Source organism: Sebastes fasciatus, chromosome 12 (assembly GCF_043250625.1).
Source record: "Sebastes fasciatus isolate fSebFas1 chromosome 12, fSebFas1.pri, whole genome shotgun sequence".
Classification (NCBI taxonomy): domain Eukaryota; kingdom Metazoa; phylum Chordata; class Actinopteri; order Perciformes; family Sebastidae; genus Sebastes; species Sebastes fasciatus.
In genome coordinates, this window is record NC_133806.1 from 32,521,811 (window position 1) to 32,549,709 (window position 27,899).

A 27,899-nucleotide genomic window follows, 5' to 3' on the forward strand; every position below is an offset into this window, starting at 1 on the left:
GAATTGCTCCTGGTATGCCAGATAGCCAGTACACCACAACTAGCAAACTGTAGGCTGTGGTAAGTAAGTGTAACTCTCCATTGAGTGGGAGAACCACCGCTACCATGTGCTAATATAATGTTAGGGGATGCTAAGGATGGCTCCAGTGCATCATCGAGCTATAACTTCAGGCCGTTTCAGGCCGGCCCAAAAAATCCTGAACACGAAAAACAGTTTAATGGTCTAACTCCACAGTTCAGTACTACATAGTTCAGTCTTTTCACATACTTTCAGCACTTATTTTCTAACATGTATAATGTGTTCAGAAACAAATCTCTGGTTTTACTTTCCCCGGACTTTAAGAATATTTTAATATCCCACAGTGAGTCCAAATATCCTCGGCTACTTTCAAGTTCATATTTTCCTGCTGCCTTTCTCTGCGCTTCTCTGTGCTGCTAATCACATCCCTGCTTACAGTACCAGCAGAACGGGATGTTATTGACTGCTGCCCTTGGGTGGCTGAAAACTAGGCCTTACCACCCAACACCAAGCCAGAGAGACAAAGTGCTGACACAGGCAGATAAGGGAGGGAAGAAAGAGAAAGATTAAAGAGCAGATTCATTATCAATAATTAAGGGAAAGGATTTATTCTAATGAATTAGGGGTTGTCTTTATCTACTCTTTATCTCCCTATCGCACTGCTAACTCTCTCTTTTTTCCTCCCTCACACACACACACACACACACACACACACACACACACACACACACACACACACACTGGCCCGTGGTTTTTGTGTGACTTGACCCCTGCCTGCTCCGTGTGGTCCATATTGCCACCACGCTGGCTCCAGGCAGGGCTCTTCCGCCCCTGCTCCACCCGTCAAGCCTGGACGGTCCCGGCCCTCGGTGCCGGGGCAATATGGCCACGCTGCACGGCATGCTGGGACGCGGCTGCAAGCCCAGAGCGCGGCGCTGCAAAGCCAGATGCCCGCTCAGCCGAGCTCGGCCCCTGGCACAGCGACGTGACCGACCGCAGCAACATATAGTATGTATCAATATAGAAATAAACGTGGTGCATTATGTAAATATAGATTTGGCTACTGATGTGTCAGGACAATTTTTTTGATTTCAAAATAAGATACGATCATTGTTGCCCATTTCTGATTTGAGGTATATTTCCTGCAGATTTTTTTCCACCATGCCAAATTCTTGAGAAAACACTGACTATAAATGACAAAAATGGACAAATTTAAACACACAAATAAAGATGCTAAACATTTACATAAACTACATGTATTTACTATTCATCTCCTTTAAAAAGTCTCTACAATCTCCTCACTGCAGTTGTGTAATAACGGATGCTCTGACTATCCCCGTCTTCATTTTGTGAGTCATCACACCTGCGCTGCGTGCATCGTGCTAGCTATTTCTGGATCTGTATTCATGCCTTTTCACCTGGTTTCTCCGTTTTCTTCCGAGGGATTTTAACAACCGCTTACTTGGCTCAGGCATACAGTAATACTGCAGAAAAAAAGGCAACTGCACTTGAGCAAAAACTGTGAGCAGATTTTAGCAATTAGACATCTCCAAAACACTGAAAACATTCTCCCCAGCTGCTTGTATCATACCTCCCCCCCCCCCAACTCTCCTCTACTTAAACAAATATATCTTTCTTCGAGGTTGTCAGCACTCCTGTTTCAAGAGTGATGAGTGTATTAGTTCAAGGAGTTTATTATTATGAGCGTGAAAATGGCAGGCGTTTTAACAATTACCTATGAAAACAGGTATGTGAGACAGGTCAGTTGTCTTTTGGCGGCCTGTTTTTAAAGAACTAATTACGAGCAATTGAGGCAAGGTCGCTGCTGTCAATCACGCTCGACTCAAGCCACTCCCTTGTTATTGAAGTGTTGGTTTAGGTGCCGGCAGACCCGCCGTAACATCAGGTAACACACACACGGAGAAAGGTTAAAATGGTAAACTACAACAAAAAATGAAGATTGATGTAGATAACATCATTTCATAGAAGTCCGTTTGAGTCATATAAGAACGTGTTTGGGTTGTTACTCTAAAGAAGTGATACACTATTTATTCCATGTTCCTCCTTAGAGGCAGCTATTCTTTGCTGTAATTAACACCACGCATTCAAAACTGCTGGCTGTATCCTCTTTTTGTTTTACAGTCGAGATATGTTCTCATGTGAATGAGCAGGAAAAAAACATTCTTGATGTGCAACACTCAATCGCAATCAATAAAATCAAACTGGTGGGGATACTTTTACAGATCTGGAGAACTAACTATGTTCCCACTAGGCTGACTAAATAAGGGAGATTATATATTCAGATGAAAATGCACTGAGGAACCGGGATAATTCAACTCAGTGTGACACTACAAGTGGGTGATAAAAAGTGACAACTTCTTATTATAATTCTGAGCCGTAATGCAAAAAAATGTTACAATAAAAATCTTTCGAGATCACTGCGAGCCGTTACAATCAAGACACCATGCAGCTACATGTAGGTTTATGTAAACTTGCGAGGATCTCGTAAGAATACGGCTAGGAGAAAAAGCACACACACAGAAAAGGACAAAAAGCCCTCATCTCCGCTCAGCGCCTGCAGTGAGGAGTGGTGGTGTGACTGAGACGAAGACCCAGTTGTGTCACTTTATAACAGTTCAGCTCTCTCCCTCTCTCACCCTGAACCTGTCAGATAGTTGGAGTTTGTCATCTCACCCATCCTCCCCTCCGATTCCTCTTCCCCACCGGGGTTAGAACGGTATGTGGAGCTAATATTAACCTTGTTGACCACCGTTGCCGACTGCGACTCATCAGTGGGAACTGATTGTAATGAGACGCCGTGATTGGGTTACATATAATATAATTCTTCCTCATGTGAAAATAATCATGTTTGAATAAACTGTGTGTTTTTAACATGGCCTTCCTGTGTTTGTGTGGGTTTTCTTCAACACTAAACACATGTATGGTACGCTGAAAGTAGACTCCATATGACAAGAAAATGTGCAGGTTTGAAACCAAAAGGAAGTGCTTCATTTAGCTCTGATCGCTGCAGTGTGTACAGGACGGCCAGCTGAATGGTTTTTTTATACCGAAATGTTTTCGGCTAACCCGCCATAGAGTGCTGCAGGGATGAGTCCGAAAACACGGTTTTCTGGTTCCCTCGTCTTAAAGGTCTGTTTTAACACAAGCTTAAGAGATTTTAACGTTCTGTTCTACGATATAAAATATCAGTAAATATACCACTCGTGAATTCTGAAGCTTTTATTACGTGTCTTAAATAAAGCGGTTGCTAACGTCATCACGCCAACGTGTCCTCCTTTACAGCCTCGCTGTGTTTATTCTCGCGCTCACGTGACCCTGGTATAGTTCATCTATAGCCTAACGTTAGCTTTTTACTTGTAGAGATTGCATTCACACTTCCAAAATCATAAAAAAGTGTTCATTTGTGGAAATTGTCTTACGGAATAAAAATGTGTAAGTATCATAAACGCTTGTTTGGCCTACAGAAATATCCCTGCACGGCTCTATACTGGTGCATTTTGCTTCACTTTCAAATATATATTATGTGTTATTGTTGGGCTAAGGCTGCTCACTTCCCCCTTACTACTTAGGAAAGGTCAAATGGGAACAGATTTCCTCATGTGGATCAATAAAAGTTAGGCGGATAAACCAGAACAGACTACTGATACTAAAAATCGTCAGCACTTTGAGTCTCATAATAAAAGCCAAATCGGTGGGACTCTCTCCTCCTCGTAGATACCACCCAAAATAACTTGGCGTTTTGAGGCCCCAGACGGATTTGGCTAAGTGGAGCCTAGCGTTACCTACGGCTAGTCAGGTCTCTTCCTCCTCCTGCTCCTCCTCTCTTCCTTTGACTAACAGATCTCCCCAGTGTTCTAAAAATATCAGGTGAACAGGGCCGTAGAGATGGTGATGAAACTGCCTCTCTGACACTGTCCCACTGCAATCCATCTCTCCACCGCCTGCCAGCCAGCATATGTTTGCAATTGGCTCCCCCCAGCAACCCCCATTGCCTCTCAAACCCCCCACCCCCCTCACTGGTCCCCAGTTGCCGGTTCAGATACCCCCCTACACCCACACACACACACATTTCCCCATCCTTTCCCTCTCCCTGTCTCTCTTTCTCCCTCAGCTACCGTCCTAGTCTCCAGGCCTGGGCTTTCAAAAACCGGTGCAGTTATCAATCATTGAGCCAGCACTGTCATGTCGGACCAAACCGCTCATACACACATCGACACACACTTCCTCTCCCTCTCTATTTCTTTCCTCCTTTCTTTCTTTCATCTCCCCTCTCTGCCCATCTCTTTGTCATCCCACCTCACTCTCTCTCTCTCTCTCTCTCCTCCGTCTCCTCCGTCCTCTGCCTCCTCTCCTTACACTTGCCCAAATTTGTTCCACTTAATAAGCCCTCCCCAATGACCTTGTGCTAATTAAGCTGCACTGTGTTGGAAATATGATGGTTAATTAATGATGAGATAAATTCTGTCTGCAGGACTGTCAGAAAAATGATGACACCGTGTTTTACAGGTTTAAATAGAACAAACCTTGTGGCCGTCCTCCCTCTAAGTGCGCATGCAGGGGAGTGTGTGTGCGTGTGTGTGCACAGCAGGCATGTGTTTAAGTGTGCATGAATGGGTGCAGTAAAAATAATGGCGGAAAACAAGGGATGAAAGAATGATCTTTTGATGACGAGTGGGAGCGCACGGTTTGTGTGTTTATGCGTATAAACATGACTATATGCAAGTTTACATGGGTGTGTATTAACATGCAGTGACTTAACATATAGTAGTTCTATGTGTGTGTGTGTGTGTGTGTGTGTGTGTGTGTGATGTAATGATGCTGTGCAGCATGGTACTGAATGGCTGAGCAGAGTGACAAAAACACACATTGAGCTAAACACTATGAGGCAACACAGAGACCTCACAGCTTCATTCATGTCCAGTATCCTTGTGTGTGAATGTGTGAATGTGTGAATGTGTGTGTGTGTGTGTGTGTGTGTGTGTGTGTGTGTGTGTGTGTGTGTGTGTGTGTGTGTGTGTGTGTGTGTGTGTGTGTGTGTGTGTGTGTGTGTCTCCTCTATGACCTTGGCAGTGTCGCCACCTTCTATCACAAAAACAATGAGCACAAAAGGTCTTCGGGGGGGTCATGCAGTTAGAGATGGGATTTTTTTTACCGGATAGTCAATTAAATCCAAGCGCTGTCCAAGTTGTCGTCAAAAACTAGAAAAATCTGTGTTTTTTTTCTCGCTGGCTTCGGCTAAAACTGCATTTCTCACATGAACAAGGATCCACTTGTGTGGCAGACACAGAGACTAATCCGCTGGATGGTCTAAGTGTTCGCCACCATTACTGGGTAGGCAGAATCAAACTGAACGCAAATTCCCTGAGATGTTTGGGTTGATCCCGGTCAGTGATTACCTCCTCTGACAGATTGGTAGCCTGTGTCGACGTGGAAGTTATTCAGTCTCAAAACACGGGTGAGAAATGTATCTGGTCGTGTAACCTTCACCAGCTTTGCTTTTCTACGCTATGATTATAAATCAACAAACTTGCAATCCATGATGTTTTGCATTGTAATAAGATGTAACACATCACCTAAAAATACAAATCTGAAACATTTGGCAAGGAAGCCTATGCAGAGCGTACCCAGAACCAGCTAGTAAGGGATTAGAAGCACACTGTAGGCATGTCACTAATAATGCAAATATTAGCATTAAACAGAGTTGAATGAAAGTTGAGTTGATTTCATTTCAAATGGTTTGAGCAGCTGAAAGCAGCACAGTCCAGTAAGTCTGGTTTGGGGGATTTTCAAGTGAAAATAACTTTTCAACATGAAACTTGGCAAAAGTGGTTAAAAAGTAAAACCCTTTATATAAATTAAAGTCTTACTACTGTGTGGGTTTACAAATAAGATGTCACCGCAGTAATGGCAGCTGGTTTACTTCCGCCTTCAACCCGCATTTGTCTTTAGAGCCCACCAATACCTGAGGTTATGGCAGGTGCTAAATACGATATCCGGAGCATTAATATAGCAGCAAACAACTATTTGCTATGTAAAGATATAGAGGAGTAATGTCTACCTGAACAGAGAATGAAGTCACCCTCCCTTAGTGTGTATTGTAATCAGAGCTTCTCCTTTCTTTGTTGACATAGCCAAGCGTGCTTTTAGTGCAAATTTGTGCATGTGAGCGTGCCCCACTGGCTAGCTCATGGCCGCTGCTCTGCACTGCTCTCATATGACAATTTAAAGCTGATAACGCCGTCCCAACCGATGGTGTCGTTGCGGAAGTGTAGCACCCACCCACCGGTTCCCCCTAATATAAACACTATTATTTTTGTCAGCACTTTCGTCATGTTTGCACCGTTAGCTGCAAGCCACCGGCTCGCTGTCGCCGTGTTGAGAGCCGTTGAGAGTCAATAGAAATGCTCCCAATCTCGCGTTTAGCACATTTAAATAAATAGTTACATAAATGTTGTTAACCACTTTGACAGGAGAGGCTTCTGCTCTGGGAAAAGGGAAAAATACCCGTTTTACTCGTTCATCTTTAGAAAAGTAAAAAGCCAACATAAGCTGTTTCAGTATTTTTTTTTCTCCTCGGTTTGCTTTTGTTCTTTCCTTTACAACTGGATAACAGTAGCATAGATGTTGGAGTGGGAGGTCATCGGTTCAAGTCCCCGGTCAAGTGGCAAACAGCAGAAAACAGTGGTTGCACTGGGTAGGTCACAGATGGGAACATGTGTAACTGTGAGTGTGGTAGTATCGGTTGTCCTCGGATCAATAAAGGTTACAATAACAGAAACTGTGGATCACACAGAGACTTGAAGCAGCTGAGGATATGAGGATTTGTTTCCATCTAATCCAGATGAACAGCTGACAGTAGGAATTTAGTTGATAATGTCAGAGAGATGGAGAGGCATCTGGTCGGGTTGCTTACTTCCATATCTGAAGCCACTTGTCATATCTAATACCACACGTTGTCAAAAGTATCAATTTGGTTGCGGAGTAATGAAAAAGCGGGTCTGTTTCTATTTTAGCAGCTCGCTTGACAGATTGAGAGGTGTTTAACGTCTCGTTTTGGCTTGTCAGAGTGGGGGGGGGGCTTCACAACTTCATCTCCTCATCTTTCTCTTTCACACACATACACAACGCACATACACTGACAGCAGGGCTCTGCTTCTGATAGACAGGGCCAAGCGGGAGACATTGCACATACACAGAAACACACGCTTGCATACGCAGACAAAAATGGTAAAAGAAACATCATTCATCCTTAATTCAAGAGGGAGAGTAGAGAGTAAGATGAGGGAGGGAGCCAGATAAAGTTTGACAGAAAAAAAAAGGGATGTAAGCAAGAGACCGAGACAGACAGAATGAGTGAAAGCCATTTAACTCATTAGGGAAAGGGAGGATCTCCAGTTATATTTAACTTGAAATTTAACTGGAGTTTTTTTTAACTAGTGGGGACGTTTTTGCTTAAAAGCTTGCAGACCTCTGTAGGGGTTTGTTGGAGTCATCCTCCAAAATCTAGAATTAATTGCCTGCTGTGTTTACTCTCCTGAAAACAAGCTAAATTACTTGACAGTCAGGATCAGGAAATCTGAATCCAATGCTCTCTCTCTCGTTAATGTAAATGTGCTAGAATTGATTTGTTTTCTTTGACTGAAAAGCTTAAAGATTATGATATGTAGTGCTGGATGCTAGTGTTTCATTTACCTCTCTTTACGCTGTCCAACTCCATGTTTCCCCAGCAGGTGGGTGCTGAGGTGTTTCTTCATCACAAAGGCCCATCTACAAAACACACAAACAGAACACGAGTTAACGTACGTAGTTAAGTTTTACAAGAGAGTTTGTCCAGTATGGGTTCATTCCGACTCTGCGGGTCTTCTGCTGTTTATTTTAAGAAAATCCGGACCATAAATGCATCACTTCAGTACATACCGAATGTGAAACAGACAAATTCTCCCCAGGATTATAAAAGAAGGAACACTGGAAGACAGCCTCTGCAATCATGTGTACTGAAATGAATGAGCTAGAGTTCTTCAAGTAAGCTGGATAGAAACACATTTTCTGATTGTCAGTGTAAAACAGAAAATATGTTGTGTCTTTGCTTTGGTTATTCCTCCATTTTTCTTCCCGTAAAGATTGTGTTTCACTTTAGGAATAGGAAGAACTGTCTGTTGCTTGTCCTTTCGAACAATCGCACGAGAACATGAACCCGTCCATCTCTTGCATTCCAAGGCTTTTCCCAGGAAACCTTCATCTGACATTGAGTGTTAAATATAATCGGTCATAAATAGGTTTTCGGGTGGAGAAACTATTGTTCTGTTAATAGATGACAGACCGGCAAAAAACAGACAAAAATGTATATGAACACTTCGCACCGCAAGAGGAGTGTAAAAGTTTGAGAAGTGTTTGTTTTACGAGCACCTTTTTCGGTCAGACAGTAGAGTGAGAATCGAGGCAAAGAGTTCCACATGTTGTGCATCAATGTGTCAGACAAATATGCAGGCCTACACACGTGCAAGGATTCAAATGCACATGGATCTACAGTAAATAGAGTTGCACGCACACGCAGTCAAAAAATACCAGGGCACCATAGCTCGACGGTGACCACAATGTCCTGACTTTGTCGAGGGCCCTGAGTTTACCGTGTCTCCTAAACTGCATATGAAAACATAATGAACGGATGACAGGACTAACTACTCTGACATCCAAGCTGCTTCACCAGAGTTTTCATCCCCTGGCCTTTTCATTTAGCACCCATCACTTCCCATTATTGTGCGACTGAGAGACAATGACCACATCTGAGAGCTGAGGATGGAGCTACATGAAAGAGGCCGAGGGAGTTGAACCGACAGTCATGTGGTTGGCACTGTCACTGCACACACTCGCCCCCCCCCGTCACTCCTCCCATTTCTTCTTTTCTGGACGTTTTCACTTTTCTTTCTTCCAAGTAGATCATTATTCTATTTCCTCTCCGGCGAGCCCCGTCTGCGCCTTTCTGAAGCTTTCCTTCCAACTTTACGAGTCAGGCTTTCATAAAGCGAAAGCATAATTATTTCACTATTTATGTCGCTATGTCAGCTACTTGCCCCCCCCTCCAACGTCTGGACATACACACACGCACGCACACACGCACGCACACGCACACGCACACACGGCTGTGTCTTCCATCCCATCATGGCCCCAGAGTCCCCGTCCGTCACCGAGGCCCCTGAGGCCGACGCTAACTAACACCACAACATATTCAAACATGTTCCACTGTTTCGCCTCACTATCATCACTCTACATTTTTCTCAATCCTCTCCAACTCCATCCATCCACCCGTCCTGAGCTCTGCCTTGGAGTTAAACTGGGAGCGACTGTACGACTAAATCTTGTACACTCCAATCAGGGAGACTGGCAAGATCAAAAAATGCTGAGCTTCCCCGGCCTACTGGAAGCGCCTCTGACTGACGGCATCATCTATAAATAAACAAACAGCATAATTAAGATATTTCTGAGGGTAAACTAATTAATCGATATATATTTGAGAGAAAAGCACGGCCTTGGAACGCTCCACGCGTGCTTGTTGAAGTCGTCGTGTTTAGACGTGGAGGAAAAAAAAAAACAGAGCTTGCAAACATTTCTGTTAATTATGTATTACAGCTGTCCTTCATAAACCTAATTACAGAGTGCTGAAAGGCAACAGGGGCAATTTGCATATGCGCATGAAAGACAAGACATATGCAAAATATGATTTTAATTAGCATTCTTTGATAGCGAGGGGTACAAATCAAACTGGCATGTTGTGAGATTCTCATCTCGCCCATTTTTTACTGGATTATTCTCAGAGTGGCACGAGTGCAAGATGGGTAATGCCCTGTGGAGGCACCTGGCACAGGCTGCGCACACACACAGACACACAGACACACAGACACACACACAGACACACACACAAATGGGTGTTAATATTCACAGAGATGCACAATAACAACATGCACGACTAAAAATAACCACAAACAAATGGAAAATGGGCATAAATGGTGATGATAACACATTTACAATTAGCTATTCACCATATGATTATCTAATACACACAAAATACTATTCTTGATAATGTTGAGATAAAATACAGGCAGCACACACGCACACACACACACACACACACACTAATACATATTCCGACAAATGACAGTCCTTACTCACAAAAACAGGCATCCACAAGTACCCTATCTCTCATGCGTACACACACACACACACACACACACACACACACACACACACACACACACACACACACACACACACACACACACACACACACACACACACACACACACACACACAGAACGATCCCATATCTAAATGTTAAAGGGGCAAATCCATTTGTTTAAGGCAGTGTGTAATCAGCCCCCTGCCCTTGGTGTGTGTGCATCCTCTGCCATCCAGGTCAAGGCCTCAGCTTGTCGTCCTGCTGCCTTGGGCTGCATCATCAGCCCGAACCATCAGCCTTGATGGTTATTGTAACAAAGGGATACTTTAACATGCCATTCATCCATATCAATTCTCTTCCCCCCCATGAATTGAACTAATAAGGCTGTGCCTCTTGCCCTCCAGGGAGGCTCATAATATCCATTGCAGATATGAAAAAAAAAAGAAAAAGAAAAAGAAAGACGGAGACTCTGGTGTTTCACGTTCGACTTTCCCTTCAGACTAATCGGCGCGCCACAGCTCGTTAGGTCCGTGACGTGCCGGAGCTTTACCGATAAGCAGGGGAGACACGGCTCAATTACCCACAGTTACAATCTTTCTCTCTCTCCTCCCTCCCGCCGCCTGATGATGAAGAGATAACATGTCAATATTTGATACAAACAACTTCATTTGCCTAATGGTGTTCCTGGATAGGCCCATCTACAGGTCCGGAAGGGATGGGAGATCTAAGAAAAGGCCTGGAGCAACGCTCGGCTTAGACGCACCGTAGCCCGCCGCCCCTCAAAATCACATACACACCCCGTTCCCCAGAGCTGTGCACAAGGCATGCTGGGATAAGAGCCAGGTCAGACATGACATACTTTGCCAACTTTTGCTTGAGTTACTTTCAGCTGGTTTCTTCAGGTTTTGACAATCAACCTTGAAAGGTAAAAGAGGACAAATGTACCTGTAGAGTCTGTCGCTTAATTCTGACGTCTCTGCACTCATATTGTTGCCTTAAAAAGGTCACACCAGATGGGATAGCAGATAGTAACCGGATCGGTTATTGGATCCAATAATGGGTTAATTTTACCCGGCACCCACAGGTAGAAAACCACCCAACAGAAGGGTGGTTTAGATCCAGTAACTCTATAATAATATAATAATATAACACCAACAATAATATAACTACCCCGTTAGTGGTAGGTAAGGTAAAGTTAACCCAATATCTGTGCTATACTGACCCATGCTGGGTCATTTTTTTCAACCCAGTGATTTCTACTGTGCGGCATTAGGTACAAGAATGACATGACCGGGAAATATAAACTTCTGTCACCAATCAATGTGAACCTGTGTGGTAGGAAACACTCTACCTCGGCGGTGATGGAAAACAAACTTCTTGTTCAATATCAAATGGGCACCACTGTCAATGTCAGACAAGTCAATGCACACTAGAGCTGCAACGATTAATCGATTAGTTGTCAACTATTAAATTAGTTGCCAACTACTTTGATAATCAATTAATAGCTTTGAGTATGTTTTTAAGAAAAGAAAGAAAAAAAAGAAAAAATTCTGATTCCAGCTTCTTAAATGTGAATATTTTCTTGTTTCCTTCCTCCTCTGTGACAGTAAATTGAATATCTTTGAGTTGTAGACAAATAAGACATTTGAGGACGTTATCTTGGACTTTGGGAAACACTGATCGACATTTTTTTTTTACCATTTTCGGACATTTTATGGACCAAACAACTCCATTCTTATACATTGGGTTCTAATCTCTGCACTGGGGAAATGGAGCGCATTACCAAAACCAAACTTATTTTCTCCGAGACACTACAATGAACAACCAGAAGACTAAATCAGAAAAGAAGCAGGAGGACGAAGCACGCAATGCGTATATTTCAGATTTTTAAACAGCTGTGTTGTCCTAACTATGGCTGTAGAGGACAAAAGTGAACAGTTGGCACAATTTCTTATTGTTCTTCCTTTAAAAAACGACTGAACATCCAGTTTTTCCGCCTGCTGTGCGCCGCCACAACGTGAACGCAACATAGGAAAAGCTATGAGCTGAAAAATTAAGCTGAAAGTGAACAAACTGCTGTATTGTAATTGGTTAAAAGGTAACTGAAAAGCCATTACGAGAGAGCCACCAGATGTAGGAACCGCTCAACCCTCGCCGGGCGAAGCCGGCGAAACCTGGCGAGGAAGAGGGATTCCATGTGGGAGAGATGAAAAGGGGGAGGTGGGGATGAGCTCTGAAGTTATGGGACTATGCTCCAGCTCTTTTTGAGGAGAAGCGCACACATACACACACATGCTCTTCAGTGGTCCGCTGGGCCCCAAAGAAATGAGTGTGTGCGGGCTCATCCAGCCTCCTGTGCCAGTCCTAATGATGGCCTCCACCTGCTGCTTTAATGTCACAGCTGGATCGCCCTCCATCCCTCACTGACTCTGACTGCCATCAGCAGCAGGTAGCTCCCCTTTGCACACTCCTCCCTCCATCTCCTCTGCCATCTCAGCTTCCTTCATCTCTCTTCGCTTCCATCTTCTGTTTCTCCTACCACTCATCTCAATATCACCTCCTCCCATCCGTCTCTCTGCTACACTTCTCTTTCTCCTCCCCTCCTATAGCACTGAGCCTTGCAGCACCTACATCGCTTTACCACACCGCCCTTCACCTCCTCTCCTGTCCATCTTTTCCCACTTCTTCCCCTTTCTGTCTATTCGTCATGTTTGCCACCTTAAATTGAACCCGACTCTCATGCAGGGTAAGTGAAGAAGACCTAGGATTTATGCGAAATGTGGTCTTAATTTAGAAACACGTGCAAGAACACCGATGTGACAGTCAGTCACACATTCTCATTTATTTTGTTTTGTAAAAAGCATCACAACTAATGTGACAATGATCTACTGACAGTAGAACTGCTATACAAACATTAGGACATTTAATGTCTAAGGATACTGCGCTCACAAACTAGATTTACCATGGAAGAGGGAGACCCATAGCATGAAAAAAAAACTTTTCTCAATGTCACAACTAATTTACTCTTCTGAGTAAAAATAATGCGTTTCTTCCTTGTTTATTTTTTTTATAAACCCGTCCTGGAGAAGCGGAAAAACCTGGAGGTAAGTTGACAAGTCTAATCTGAGAAGCTTTGACAGGCAGGTGAACTGACAGAAGAACAGAAACCAACACTTGGCTGACAGCAACCCTGGAGCGCTGAGACAGCTGCCGACGTGTCAGAGAGACAGATAAACAGACAGGAACAAGAAGTCGAGAGATAAGACATTTATTGACAGACGGAGCGACTGCTTTCCTGACAGACATCCTGACAGACAGACAGACAGACAGACAGGAAGACATCAAGAATAAGGGCTGAGGAAGGAGGGATTCTGCTGAGTTTACAGGCTGAGTTTAATGGATGTTCTACAAGCGGGCCTGTAGCAGTAGGTGGGGTGAACTAAATGTGGTGTCAAATTTGCAGATGTGGAGATAGATGGTGATGGAAGGATGGAGAAAGAAAAGCCACAGGAGAGAAAGAAGGGGAAATGAAGGAATATGAAAAATCATGATGGAGCATCCAGATAAGCTGGAGTGAACGTGAACGAGGGGAGAGGAGCGGAGGCAAATGCAGTTTGCGGTGCTGTCGCTTTGTTTGAGCGAAGCGAGAGGCGACTTCGCATCAATATTGCTCGGGCTTCTAAGAGATCCGCTTATGGAAACATCCCATAATGTAACAGATATTGGGCAGGAAAAAATAAATAAATAAAACATCCGAATTGATTTTGTTTTCCTGCCCGTGCCAGAGCAAAAGCAAGCACTTGATCTATTCTAAGATGATCCTGATAAAAATAAAAAGAGAGGCAGAGTGTTTTCTCTGACGACTGATCAACGTCAAGCCTCTCAATGAAACAGACACCTCTCACTTATGATGCTGGCGCTTTGTGCGTGCGCGCCCGTGTGTGCGTGTGTGTGTCCTCTAGTCTTAGAGGAGGTACATAAAAAGCTCACTTTGCCTCTCCAAAGGGGTTTTTGGATCATCTGCTGAGGCAGGTGATGGGGCTTGACGGATTGATTGAGGCGAAGTTCTCATCGACAGTGGCAGCGCCCCATAGAGTTCCCAGCTCCAGTGCACACTGTTCCATTAAAGGATCATTTAGAGGGAGAGCAAGTTCCACCTGCACTTATGCAGAGCACACCCTAATGTGAGATGAAACAGACATTTTCGAGCTACGGAGAAGGGGAGGGAGGAAGGGAGAAAAAAAAAAAAAATTATAATAATGAAAAATAAAAATTCAGTCCCTTCCCAACAGCGCATTTCCATCTTGGAGAGAACGGCGATTGATGAAGTAATCTATTATTGATATCATCATCGTTATGCGCCGATGGCAGTTTCAGTGTTGCGGAGCCCCCAGCTCTGAGCGTCATAGCACTGTTTGCATATTATGCTACTCAGCATCATTATATTTTCTAATTAACTGCTTTAATTTGGAATTTTAAATCCTAAGTGAGGGGAGAAAAACTTGAAAACGCTGAACAAGAGAGAATAATACTGTATTTGGTGTTGAGATGAAAGGAGAGGTGTAAAAGGAACAAGGTACAGACAGTTACACGAGTGGCTGTAGCACTTTTCAAAATAGGCTTGTATTAGCTGCCACATTGTGTGGGATCAGCACAAATACCACTCACCTTTATGGATAAAACAGTATCGGGTATGAAGACTGAACATGTCCTGAGAAACATTTGAAATGAAATACATATAACATAGTAAAATACTGCTGCGTTATGGCGAGGTGAGAAAGTCTCATCTTACACAACAAAACAAAATGAATCAAAAATGCTGGTTGTTAAAGGCCGTTAGCTTCTCCTGCTAATGCATCTCTCTCTCCTTCCTTCCCTTCCTCTCTGCAGTGCAGTTAAAGATATGAAAAATATATGTGCTTTCCACCCCCCCGCCCCCCTCCCTCTCTCTCTCCTTCTTTCCACCGCGCCGTGTTAAATCATTAAAGAGAAGTCCTGCTCATTATCTCTCTAAACAAAACTTCTCTTAAACCAAATAAATCACCGTTGCGCGCCGCGGCTAACAGCCGTGAAGGGATAAATTACAAAGCGCCTCACTGGCAGCGCTGGTATTTTAAAAAGCTTGCTGCACAATTTCTATGATGTGCAGTAATTTGTAATGCAGGTTTCCTTATGTTTAGAAGGTCTCCTCAGGTGTGTGTGTGTGGTGTATGCTGGGAGAAGAGGTGAAGGGTGGGGAGTGAGAAATATAAAGAAAGAGCCTATTTATGTTCTTTGTACTTTCAATATTATTAAGCTTGTTTTGGCACTAAATCTAGCGCTAAGCAAAATTGTTTTACATTCCTGAATATATTTTTATAAAGTTGATAATGCTACTTAGACAGAAAAAAACATGATTATTGGTAGTAGAGTTTGACTGATAACATTTGAAATACTGTATTGAAACTGTATGTTTGGATTGAAGGTAGGGGTGAGGGGACAACATCGATACAGCAGAGAGTAAAGAGATTTTTGCATGGCAATATTGTATCGATACACGGACGTCAAGTATCGATCTTTTATTTTATTAACTCTTAACCTCTAGGGCTGCACGATTATGGCCAAAACGATAATCACGATTATTCATAGATTTTAGGACAAATTATTTCATTGTTGTTTCACATTAAAAAACCAGAGCACTGATTTTACTTCCATGTTGTGCTGCATTCCAATATTGACATCTATAGTGGTTATTTGCAAAGGAAATAAAAGATTGTATTTTTCATTTAAATATTTACTTTGATAAAAAAAAATGTTGGCATCAGTAGTTCTAATTATATGTTATTAAGCTGCTTAGAGCTAGTGTTATTAGTTCTACTATTTCAATCTCTAATATCTATTTTATATTGCTGTGAAAACATCTTCAAATAACTGGATTTATTCAAGTTTCACACCAAAAATTACATTTTACAAGATTGCATTCGAACGCATCATGATAACGTTTTAATTTACCATCGCGCGATACTCATATTTACTGAGTAGAGCTTGAATGCACCATAATGTGCTCCATGCTGTCGGCAGACGAGCTGGTCATGGGAATTAATTAGAATATAATAAGAAGTCTGATTACCTGAGTTGTTCCAAATGTTTTTAAGGTTGTCCCTCCCTACACGGCATATTTTGGACTTTCAGTTGTTACAAATTATTGTTGTCGACATGTTGTGTGTGAGACGTTACTGACTGTGCCGCTGTGTGCCGACATAAAACCCTCATGTGGCGGCACGTGTGTGTGTCTGACCGGCGAAAAACTTGGATGTGTGAATATGAGACTGCTGAAAAACGTCCGGCTTCGATCGACCAATGATTGACGGTGCATCTCTAGCTGTTAGTTTAGGAAACGCTTGATTTACACAGCAGACACAGTTTTCTATGAGCCGAGCACGTATTTTAAACATCGATATCACAGTTGATCATCTTCATTTAATTGTTGGAAGCCAAAATCGTGATCGTGATTAATATTCGATTAATTGTGCAGCCCTATTAACCTCTTAACAATCCAATGGCCGGCGGGCATAGGCGCTATTCTTTTTTTCAGAGGTAGTAGCGGGCTCTCTTAAAGCTAGCGGGAAGAACGCTTGATAACGCTACAAAGTTACGCTAAACTTTGGCGAGGAAACACTGACATGGCCATTTTCAAAGGGGTCCCTCAAGATATGTGAATGAAAACTTTGCGATACGTGACTTAAGTATGGTGATAATATCGTATTGTGTTGCCTCTGGTGATTCCGAAACCCCTAATTGAAGGTCACAACTTCAGCTAACATGCTGCATTAAAAAGGCCCCCAATAGCAGCTAGCATCTTGTGTTGATATTAAACAGCATTAAATGTAATCATTTATGGTTTAAAAGAATCTGATTCTGCTAGAATAGTATTCTTGGCAGGTAGGAAACACTGAAACAGCTTAGACCATCACAGGATGCAGCTAAAGGACACATTGATATAATTCATTTAGAAGGCTCCTTAAGGCGAGAGGTGTTTGCTTTCATTTCCAGATTTACGCACTGATACTACTGAAGCTGTTAACACTGAATCCTTCCTCGCTGCCCCGAAATGACTTCTTTGAAGGAGTAGCAAGAATAAAACCTGTGGTCAGAGAGGTTGCTGCGTTGCATCAGAGGTAGACAAACACTGCTGATGTTAGCGTTATATTTTTAATCAGCCAGTCAAACTGATATATTGGTGGAACTGGAACCAGTTTTTTTCCAGCTGACCACGGCGTCATTATAACGGGAACACACAGCAGCAGGGCCTCATCTCCCGTTAAAGAGTCTAATTTGAGGGGAAAGACACCAGCCAGCGCTCTCACCTCTGTCCTCACCTCTGTCCCCACCTCTGCACCCTCTGTGCTCCTTCAGGGATCAGGAGCTGTGATGAGCCCCCCCACCACCCCGACCTCTCTCTGGCCCCCAGTGGGCAGATTAAACTGCGGATAACAGGGCTGCACTTGGGTCCGTTTACAACAGCAAGCCCCCCCTGTGCCTCCTGGGGATAAAAACCAACAGTATCCCCGAGACCCCCCCACAAAAAAAAAGAAAAAAGAAGAGAAGAAAAAAGCTCAAACATGATTTATTCAGTCTGTTTACTGTACACTGTATCTGCCTGTCCTCTGAGAACAAATTAAATGTATGAAAAAGAGGGTGAAGAAAGGGAGGAAGAAAGAATGAGCGAAGAAAAAAGAAAGGGAGAGAGAGAGAGCTATCAAAATAAATAATTAAATCCCGGAAATAAAAATAAAATACGCTAAAGTCTAGAGGCGTGGAGCGTGTTTAATTTGCACAGGAGATTTAGAATAAGAGGCTTTGTTCAAAACACACACGACACTGTGTTAGCAAAGATCTATTCTAAATGATAACTTATAAAATTAAACATAAACCCCAAACTCTTCAAAATCAGGTAGGAAATGTAGGTTTTTGGTAAATCAAAGAACAACCAGGTCGCCGCGTTCCAACCGGAGCGATCGGGAGACTGAGGAGCGAGAGGCGGGGAGAGGGAAAATTGAAAAGAAACAAACAAAGGAGACAGCCTCTAATTTCGACCGTTGTTTGTTTTGGCGAATGGTCTCGCACATTAAAAAGAACTGAAGCAACATGACAAGCGAGAGTTGTATTTCTCCCACTATAGTTTTGCTAAAGCAGATAATCCATAAAACATAAGGCCTCCGTATTGACGTTTTTCCTCAGCCAGCTGAGTGAAGGGCGTAGCTGGGGATGTCAGGCCTGTCTGTCGGCCGGCTACCACTCTCATTATCCCCCGCGCCTCTGTGAAGGGCGGCTAAGGTCACACTCCAGAGGAGCAAAATAAACCGCTACGGTACTAATCTAATATTCAGCGATCCTATCAAAGGATGACTTATTAGGCTCAAAGAACCAGAACTGTTGATGGAGAGGGGAGATTGTACAAAGTGGAAGTTCACACTCTCACTACGTATGGAAAGTTGAACTGTGAATGTGACGTCTGACATCTTCTCTGGTTGATGATATTGAAAAGTACTTTTCTCTCAGCCAGGAGGAAGTTTTCTGCGTATTTCCTCCTCAGTGTCAGCTGTCTGAAGTCTAATAAAACAATGGAGACTTTCTGGAGATTGAGTGAGAGAGAGTACAGTTTAGGAATTTATACAATGCACCATTCAAGTGTTATTATAGATGCTGTTGCCTCCTACTCAAAGCTAGCGCACTTCTACACCTCTCAGAAAGTATGCACGCACACACACACACACACACACACACACACACACACACACACACACACACACACACACACACACACACACACACACACACACACACACACACACACACACACACACACACACACACACACACACACACACACACACACACACAAGGATGTCTTTGTTTGGCTATTGCTGCCGTTGTCTTGACACCCACCATCTGCCGCCCCGGCAACAGAGAAGAGTGAAGAGAAGACTTTCTCTCTGGAAACTCGCCCTCCACCCCGCAAACCCCACCCCACCGACAAAAACACTCTGCAAGGTTTCACTCACAGGAACGAACGCCGGCCTCCCTCCCACCGCCTGGCGCTCTCCGATTGCTCTACAGGTTGAATCACCGCTCAATAAACAGCCAATTTCTACCTTTTCTAATGCCTTTGTTTAAGTCCTTGCTGAAATGTGTAAAGTGGTAAACAAACGGTTTACAGTGCGAGCCATCTAAACATTCCTCCTTTTCTTTTCCAAGAGCAAAGAAAACCTTGTGAAAGCTCATTCAGCTATTTAATAAAGCCTCGTCTTATTGAAGTGTGTGTGTGGGGAGAGAGGGGAGCGGGAGGGTGGGGGGTGGGTAAATTGCAAAGGTCCTCCTCAGTCACATCCTACAGACGAGAGATGTATCGCAGAGAGCAGGCACTCAAAAGTAAATGAATAAATAAATAAATAAGTAAATAAAGTGTGCTATGCAGATGAGGGTGACGAAGCCTCCATCTCGGCCTATTCGGCGATGCGCCGGCCATTCATCACCTGCACATGCAAAAGCGCCGGCTCTGGTCCTTAGCATATTCGCATATTCTAATGAAGGCTTGCATGCAAATGAGGACGACCTTTTCCTTTTGGCTTTTTCCTTTTTTTTCTCCTTCTTTTTTTTTTTTCTTTACAACTTTACATTAACAGGAAGGGGAGTGGAGAGTAGCGGCTGTAATGGCTATTAGAGCGACAGGCTGAGTACGTGACGTTGTGATCTAAACTCAGGGACGCTGTAATTAGGCTAATCTATTACCAGACGGCGGCTGTCAAAGATCTTTATGGCAAAGGACGGACTTGTCAGACACTTTATTTATTCAAGCTGGATCTGGATTTTGTCAAAGGATGGTCAGTTAGTGCCACAGAGAAAAAAATTTACCTGCACGGTGACATGGGATCAGACGTGGATAACAGACCCAACACAGGCACCCATGGGACCTCAGCGCTGCCCCTGGACCGTTGAGGTGCTACATGTTGTGCAACCTAATATTTGCTGAGGATGTGTCAAACCAACGGACAGATATTGGCTTCGACCTGAATATTATATATTGTCCAATAAGGCTAGATGTAATGCAGCTTTTTTTTTTATCAAATCCACGATTGATTGAAGATTACACACGTTTGTCTTTGAAAAACACTTAACTTGAGCAGTTGCATAGTTATTATTAGAAAAAACACATGCTTTTTTCACACTCCTTTCCCTTTAACGCCTATTTTCAAAAGGATTTATGATAAATATCAGCAAAAAAATAACTGTAAATAGTGTCAATCTAAGGTCTGTCTGTGTCGCCGTAAGCTTTAAAATCGGTTACAGTTAAGTTCTAGCTGTCTGTCTTTGCATTCCCGAGCCTTGCCTCTCCTCTCTCTCTTTCTGTCACCGGTGACCAGCGGAGGGGAGGGGGAGACCGGCCGTCACCAGCCCTCTCCTCTCCTGTCCACCGGGCAGGGTCCTGCGCTGTCGGCGGGGAGGCGGGAGAAAGTTATGCCTCCTTACTGTGACTTTGAACTTTCTCAGATGAGGCATAAATATTGAAATATTGAAATGAAAGATGCGGCGGGCGCAGAGGGGATGGGAGGGGGAGGAGGGAGGGAAAAGGGGGAGAGGGAGAGAGAGAGAGAGAGAGAGAGAGAGAGAGGATAGACGGATTGGGGGGGTAGAAGAGACAGGAGGCCCACTGAGAGAAGAGACAAGGCCCTCACCCCTCTGCCAGGCTGCATTCTAGCAGGCCGACAGTTATGGATAGGAAACATTACTGCTGCTGGTAATTAAAGCAAAAACTAATACTGTCTCTTGGATGAGGGGGTTTCATAGTGAGCATCCATTTGTCACTGCTGCACACTCGCCAAGGCCAGATTAAATCACACACATATTTAGTCCTGCTGTGCACAGAGGCTATCTATCTATCTATCTATTTATCTATCTATCTATCTATCTCTCTATCTTTTTAATGATAATTTCTTCCTGAAAATGGTAACTGTAAACACTATTGTCAGCTTCAATCCTCAACACTGGTATCAGTTTTCAAACACACATGTAGGTCAGCTCCTACTAAAGACTCCTCAGTGAGGCAGTAAGTGACTGACTGAGTGACTGAGGAGGAGGAGGAGGAGGAGGAGGAGGAGGAGGAGGAGGAGGAGGAGGAGGGGATGCCATGTCACCAGACGGAGGGGATCGGTGACACTGAGCGTGTCACAGGGTGACGGCTGCACTCTGCTCGGACCAGCGGCCCCTCCAGCGCTGTCAGAGGAACCAGCAGCTCCAGATACTGACACTAGAGCCACACTGACAGGCCAAACATGACTCGTCTCCGCTCTCGCCACAGACGAGGCCTGACGGCGCACAGAGACACCGAGAGAAGAAGGAGGGGTTAGAATGTGGGGGGGAGGAGGAGGAGGAAAGAGCAAATATATGTATACAAACTGAATCTGTAGTCTCCTGAACTGGACTAACAGAACTGTGTGAGACCAGGAGAAGATTCAGTGAAGAGTTGATTGCAAAGGCAGCACACTGTTATAGGTGAAAGGAACAAAAACTGACTGGATAGAGACCAATCAATAGTTTCCTCCTTATTTCACAATGAGTGGACAAAGTTAAAAAACAGTGTCTTGAAAAGTCTCTTTTCTGATAGTTCTTTGACTGATAAGGGACTTTTGACAACTTGAAAACGCGCTCTCTGACTTTTCTTTGTTTAGCAAAAAACACTTTGTTGTTCAAAGAAATAAACGTTGAGCCTTAAAATATGTTTGTTTTGGAGGAATTTCCTCTCCTTTTTGAAAAAAAAGAAGGAAGATGAATACATGATTGGTCAAAAAAGTATTTGATTTGTAGAGTCCACACCAAGTTTCTATGGAAACACTTGAATAGCAGCCAGGATAATAGCTAGACAATACATAGTTTTTTTTTTCTCTTGAAGCCTTCCTTATATGTTTTACAAAAGAAAAGGTTATATTGTTCTATTTTACACGCAACACACCAAAGAAGACCATGTAAGTTACACCTGACGTTACATGAACAGCTTATGTCAGACTATCCTTACTTCTTGTGATTTCACATCTGAGCTGACCTCATCATAGGGAAGGAAGAAAACATTTTTAGGCTGTTTGGATCCAGCGAGAGACGCAGCATGGGGGAAGGTGGGAGAAAGGCAGGATGACAATGATAAGATGTAGATGGAAATATGGTGATTTGAGGGGGAAAAACACGAAAGGGGGGAGGGTGGTAATGCCAAAAGGGGAGAGGGCAGAAAACAGAAAGGAGAGAGAAAGAGGGAGGAGATGTAGAGGACTCGGAGAGAGAGAGGGAGCGCAGCGGCGAGACTGATCGCTGTTGATCTTCACGATAAGCGCTCCCGACAACTTGTGACCAAAGTGGCGCTTCGACACTAATCGGCCGTGAAGGCTGACCTGCAGCGAGGCAGCGAAGTTCAGATCGCATAGGGCCGGTGCTGCAGCTCAGACGAGATGGACCCAGACAGGAGACATCCAGGCATCAAAACTCCCTGAGAAATTGCGACATGGCTTCAGTGCACTGTGAGAAGAACATAAGAGGAGGGGGAAAAAAAAGCAAGCAGTGATACTCGGTGCTCTTGGCAGTCGAGGCAGACTTATCTGGCTTAAGATGAAAAGAGAAGGACAGAGGCAAAGGAGAGTGGAGTGAGGGAGTCAAGGGAAGTGTGTAGGGGAGGGGAAGAGGATGGAAATATATGAGCAGGGTAAAAAAAAAATAGAAAGATCAATTTTATTGACAATTATCTGTGAGCTGGACTGAGCTGAATTGGAGACTAACCTTGAACTGTGTGTGTTCAACCTCTGCAAGACATAAAGGGAGTGTGTGCAAACTATGCCAACAGGTCTGAATACTCTCATGAGCAAAGAGTAAACAGGTCAAACGGATACAAAAATAAGTAAACTGTGTTACATGTACACGGCCTTACACTGTGCACATCTCTCTGTGCTATTCTACTGGGACGTTTTTTTGTCGAAACGGTCCCACCTTCTTAACAGTGAAAGAAATGACTTGCTGTTGCTTAAAGGAACAGTGTATAACATTGAGCCCTTCATATCTACGTAGGGAGCGGGACCTCTTCACGGAGTCCACCATGTTTCTACAGTAGCCCAGAACAGACAAACCAAACACTGGCTCTAGAAAGAGCCTTTTGCGTTTTTACGTTACCTGAAGGCCACCGTAGTTCTCCAAAACCGTGGTACCTCCAGACGCCGTCTGACTTCCGTTGCTCCTAAAGTAGAGTTATTATGGTAAGGATGACCTCTGAGCGAGTTGAACGGCTTTAACATGGTTTTACACTCGGCGGCTCATGTTACCGTAGTCTTGGAAAGGGAGGAATGAGCGGAGGGGGACTAAGTCGGTTGCAATCTGCAACCACACCACTAGATGCCACCAAATTCTACATACTGTGCCTTTAAATAAAGTAGAAATATTTTATGATTTAGAAAATGTTTTCCCACCAGATCTGTAGATCCATTATTAACGCAAAATTACAGAAAAATCTATCTGTTGGCAAACTGATATGACGGCTGCACGTAACCCTCCATCTGAAGAAATAGTCCAAGAAATCCCCATCATTAGCAACTCAACGAAGATGTCAAAAAACAAGAAACTCAAGAATTACTACTTCAACTATTTGTAGGCTTTTTTTTTAACTGTTTTAGTTCAGTTTATTTGACAAATTCCAAATACAGCAGTAAAAATGCAAGCGTATAAGACATAACACGACACAGTCCAGAACTTATTTCTCGGGATTCAACCATACCGGATCGGATCTTGGGCCAGTTCTGACTCAGATAGCTGGATCGGGTATCGGTGACAATGAGGCTGATCTGTTTCTAAGCTATATATACTTTTAATTTGTGTTTAAGTTTTGACCAAGTGCATTTAAAAGGTTTACACTTGCCTGATGTTTCCTTACACATAAAACAATGATCCCAGTCACTTCCACACAGCAAGGCATACAGCTTGTTAATTAAAGACAGGTATCAGATCGGTACTTGGTATCGGCCGATACCTAAAGCCCAGATATCGGTATCGGAACTGATAGAGTCGGATCGGTACATCTCTACTTATTTTCATCGTGGTCATGGTGTTCCATCAGTTCATCCTTGGCACAACAAGACGGAGACAGACGGACAATGTCCATAAAGGGGAGACACGCGACCACATCTTCCAACACAACAAACCACTCACAGTCCACATACTTTAGGACGGACTCATCTCCCACTAAAACACTATCTGTCCACGATCCGGGTAAATTAAAGTCACGGTTTTCATTTACCAGAAAATGTCCATTCCATGCTTTCTGTCACAAGCCCCGCCTTGAAACAAAAACAGATCTTCAGTCATATTACACATTCTTAGATAAATATTTTCACTTTCACTCAGAGCCGGTTGTCCTCTGTTGCCAAGGCGGCGGCGCCGCCACGACGGTAATGGGGAGGAAACATGAAACTGTATTATTTTTAATAAGTAGGGAACACGCTGTTTATTCAGTCGTTAATGACTACTGTCTCCCACTTAAGGCGCCACATGCAAAAATGTGTCCGTTGTGTAAAAATACATGGGATCTAATCATATCTGGCACCATAAATCATCTGTGGCTGTGTCCCTTTAGGACAATTTACGGCAAGTAAACATGAGCTAGGTGAAGAGTGGGGGTGGTGGTGGTGGAGATTGTACGTGCAAGACGGAGTGCATCCACACATGTGTGTGTGTGTCAATATTTCATAGCAGCAGTGTGCATGATTCCAGAGAGGACAGTATAGTTGGGCCTATATTTTATATAAGAAACAGTACAGCGGGAGTGTATTCTGATTGATTGATGAACACATCACAAACAAACAGGAGACACAAATCTAACCGGAGTTACCCTTGACTTAAGAGCTCAGACGAACCCACATATGGCTTTTCTGAGTCTGATAATATGCCAATAGGTTCAATAACGGCAGCTAAGTTCAACCTAACCACCAGCACACAAGTGAGGTTGTCAGTCTAAGTATTCGTCACACACACGCACACGCACGCACGCACACACACGGTTTGGTTGAATTGGAGACAGAAGCAGGGATTCTAGAAATATTCCCTTATTGATCTGTTGTGGGAAGATGCTATCTCTTTACATGAGGAGCAGACCACTGGAGCCAGCACACACACACATACACACACATGTACAGACACACCTAAATAGTATCACTATAAACACATGACACGATGAGTGTACGCTATCATCTACAAAAACACAAACGTGCACGATACATTTGCACATTTACAACCCCCGAACCCACCCCCGCAAACCACACACACACACCAAACACGCATGGCATAAATGTCCTCAAAAATAAAGCTTACCAAGTACAACTACAGCAGTCTGAAGACACAAATACCATTCAGCGCAATTACAAACCGGCCAAAACACTGTTTACTTATTTATTGATGAAGTTAATTGCTCGTTAAAATTGCACATGAATTCTTTTGCACAAACTGCATAAACATTTCATGTTCCGTCTAAAAAGGAGGAAAGTTTGGGGGAAATGGAAAGAAGAAAAAAAATAAAAAGAATCACACTCTTCTCTTCACTTAACACATGTACACATCTTGAATTCTTCACCACAACAAATTGCTTATATTTATTCTGCAATGCTGGAAAATTAGTTATTTTAGAAAGGACTGGGAGAGTAGTTTTTTTTTTTCTCAAACCAACACACCAAAAAGGACTGTCTGGGAGACGTGCAGCACAGTGCACGCTATTAGTTCTGACTGCTCCGGCTTTCCCATTCCCTGTACTTACAGTATACCGCAAATAGGACCATCACTTTTCATTACCTACTGTTTCCAGCGGAGCCTCACTCTATCATTGCCGCGGCATGCTAATGTAAAGCAGGCTACTGTCATGTAAATTAAACTGTTTGTTTTGTTTGCCTTTCCCTCCTTCGGCTGATTGTCAGAGCGACTTGCCAGGAGCAGCAGGTGTGTTTGTTTGTTTGTGTAGGAGTGCACCGGTGTGCCGGGTTTGCTGTTTGTGTGCCACCGCCGCGGCTGCTGCTGCTGCTGCTGCTGCCGCTGCTTTACGCGCACAAGGCTCCGGCAGCACAGCAACAAGTGAGCTCGCGAATGTGTGTGTGTGTGTGTGTGTGTGTGTGTGTGTGTGTGTGTGTGTGTGTGTGTGTGTGTGTGTGTGTGTGTGTGTGTGTGTGTGTGTGTGTGTGTGTGTGTGTTACGGAAACACAGAAATGACACGCCACACACACACAAACCTCCCAGTCAACCAGATGTGCTCCTGACCCTGAGCTCAGCCACTGAAATGCAAAGTCGGATGCCTACTTGGCGCTCTTCTCCCCCCGGCGCAGGTACAACCAACTGTCACAAACAATGGGGGAATATGCATACCGTGGGCTAGGGTTTGCTACAACATGCTCTCAATGTAAATCATATTTCACAGGTTTCCAAGAGACAAGCCAGTCAGCCACAAAGTCAGCCACCCAGCCAGTCACCCAGCCAGCCAGCCAGCCAGCCAGCCAGCCAGCCAGCCAGCCAGCCAGCGCAACGCTCTGCTGTACCCACGAGGCTACTGCCTCTGGGTAATTGACAGTGCATTTAAAAAAAAAGAAGAAAAAAATACAAGCGACCCTGTTTACAGCGCTGCCTTAAAAAAAACCTTGTCCCCTGTTCATTTGTAGACACAGTGAAATATCAGAGAGAAATGAGAAGCCTTCATGATTCCTCATTATGAGACAGATGACAATGACTCCTGTCTCTAATTAGACAGAAGGGGTTTGTTGAGCGTCGACTGACATGCGTTAACTAGATAAACAATTCTTCAACATCTGCAAGGAGTGTCGTAGGAAGCTACCATTTCCCTTTGCAAAACAGAAGCAGGCGAGCGGCTTTGAAACTCTTTCTGCTCAGCTGAGAGAGCAGTATGTTAAACTAGAGAGGTTTTTACACCTAGTTGGTTCACAGGAGTTACTTTAAAGCGGAGGGGGAGGATTTCTCAGCAGTTGGACCGTGACCTCGGTGAGAGGAAGGTTTCCCACTAGTTTTAAACTCTTGGACTAAAACTGTGATTCAACCAGAACAAGCACTTTACATTAAAACCTACCATACGCTTTGGGATCTATTCTCAGTGAAAGAAAGCCTTCCACAGCCGTACTGCTCAAGCAAATCACCGCATCTACGTTGCTTTTGTTAATAAAATGTCAGTGAAATAATCAATTTCAGCAAATGAAATGTAGCTGAACAGATGCCTGTTTGGTTTGTGTTTTATTACTTTAAACTTTGAGCAAAAATGTCACCGAACATCAAATCGTTTCCTACGTAACTGTTCAAGTTTGTTGGTTGAGCAACAATTAAATGTCTTAATTAATCATCTATGTGGCTTCATTTAAATTTTCCACCTGGCGAAGTGCAAAAGTTGATAAAAGCAATTCAAAGCTTTTTCTTCAGTTATTTAAATAAATAAATAAGACATAACGAAATAAATGATCAAATTAATAATATGTAAATGAACCAATATATTGTTGAATAACAGATTATTAAAATTCAACTAATGATTACTGGATGTTATTTTATCATTCTTAATTCATAATATGAGGCTTTTAATTAAGTTTATTTTGATTTCATTTTACAAAATTTAATTTCAAAAGCCTTTTGATGACAGCAG

The 27,899-nt window shown here is 43.4% G+C and overlaps 1 protein-coding gene across 1 annotated transcript in view; it reads right to left on the reverse strand.

The window, feature by feature from the left end:
• The window catches only part of znf407 (zinc finger protein 407), a 166,688-nt gene that overhangs the window by 87,163 nt on the left and 51,626 nt on the right, over positions 1–27,899 (reverse strand). The window contains exon 5 of the mRNA XM_074654749.1: positions 7,732–7,806. Coding sequence (XP_074510850.1) covers positions 7,732–7,806 — 75 coding nt within the window. The remainder of the gene's footprint in view (positions 1–7,731; positions 7,807–27,899) is intronic.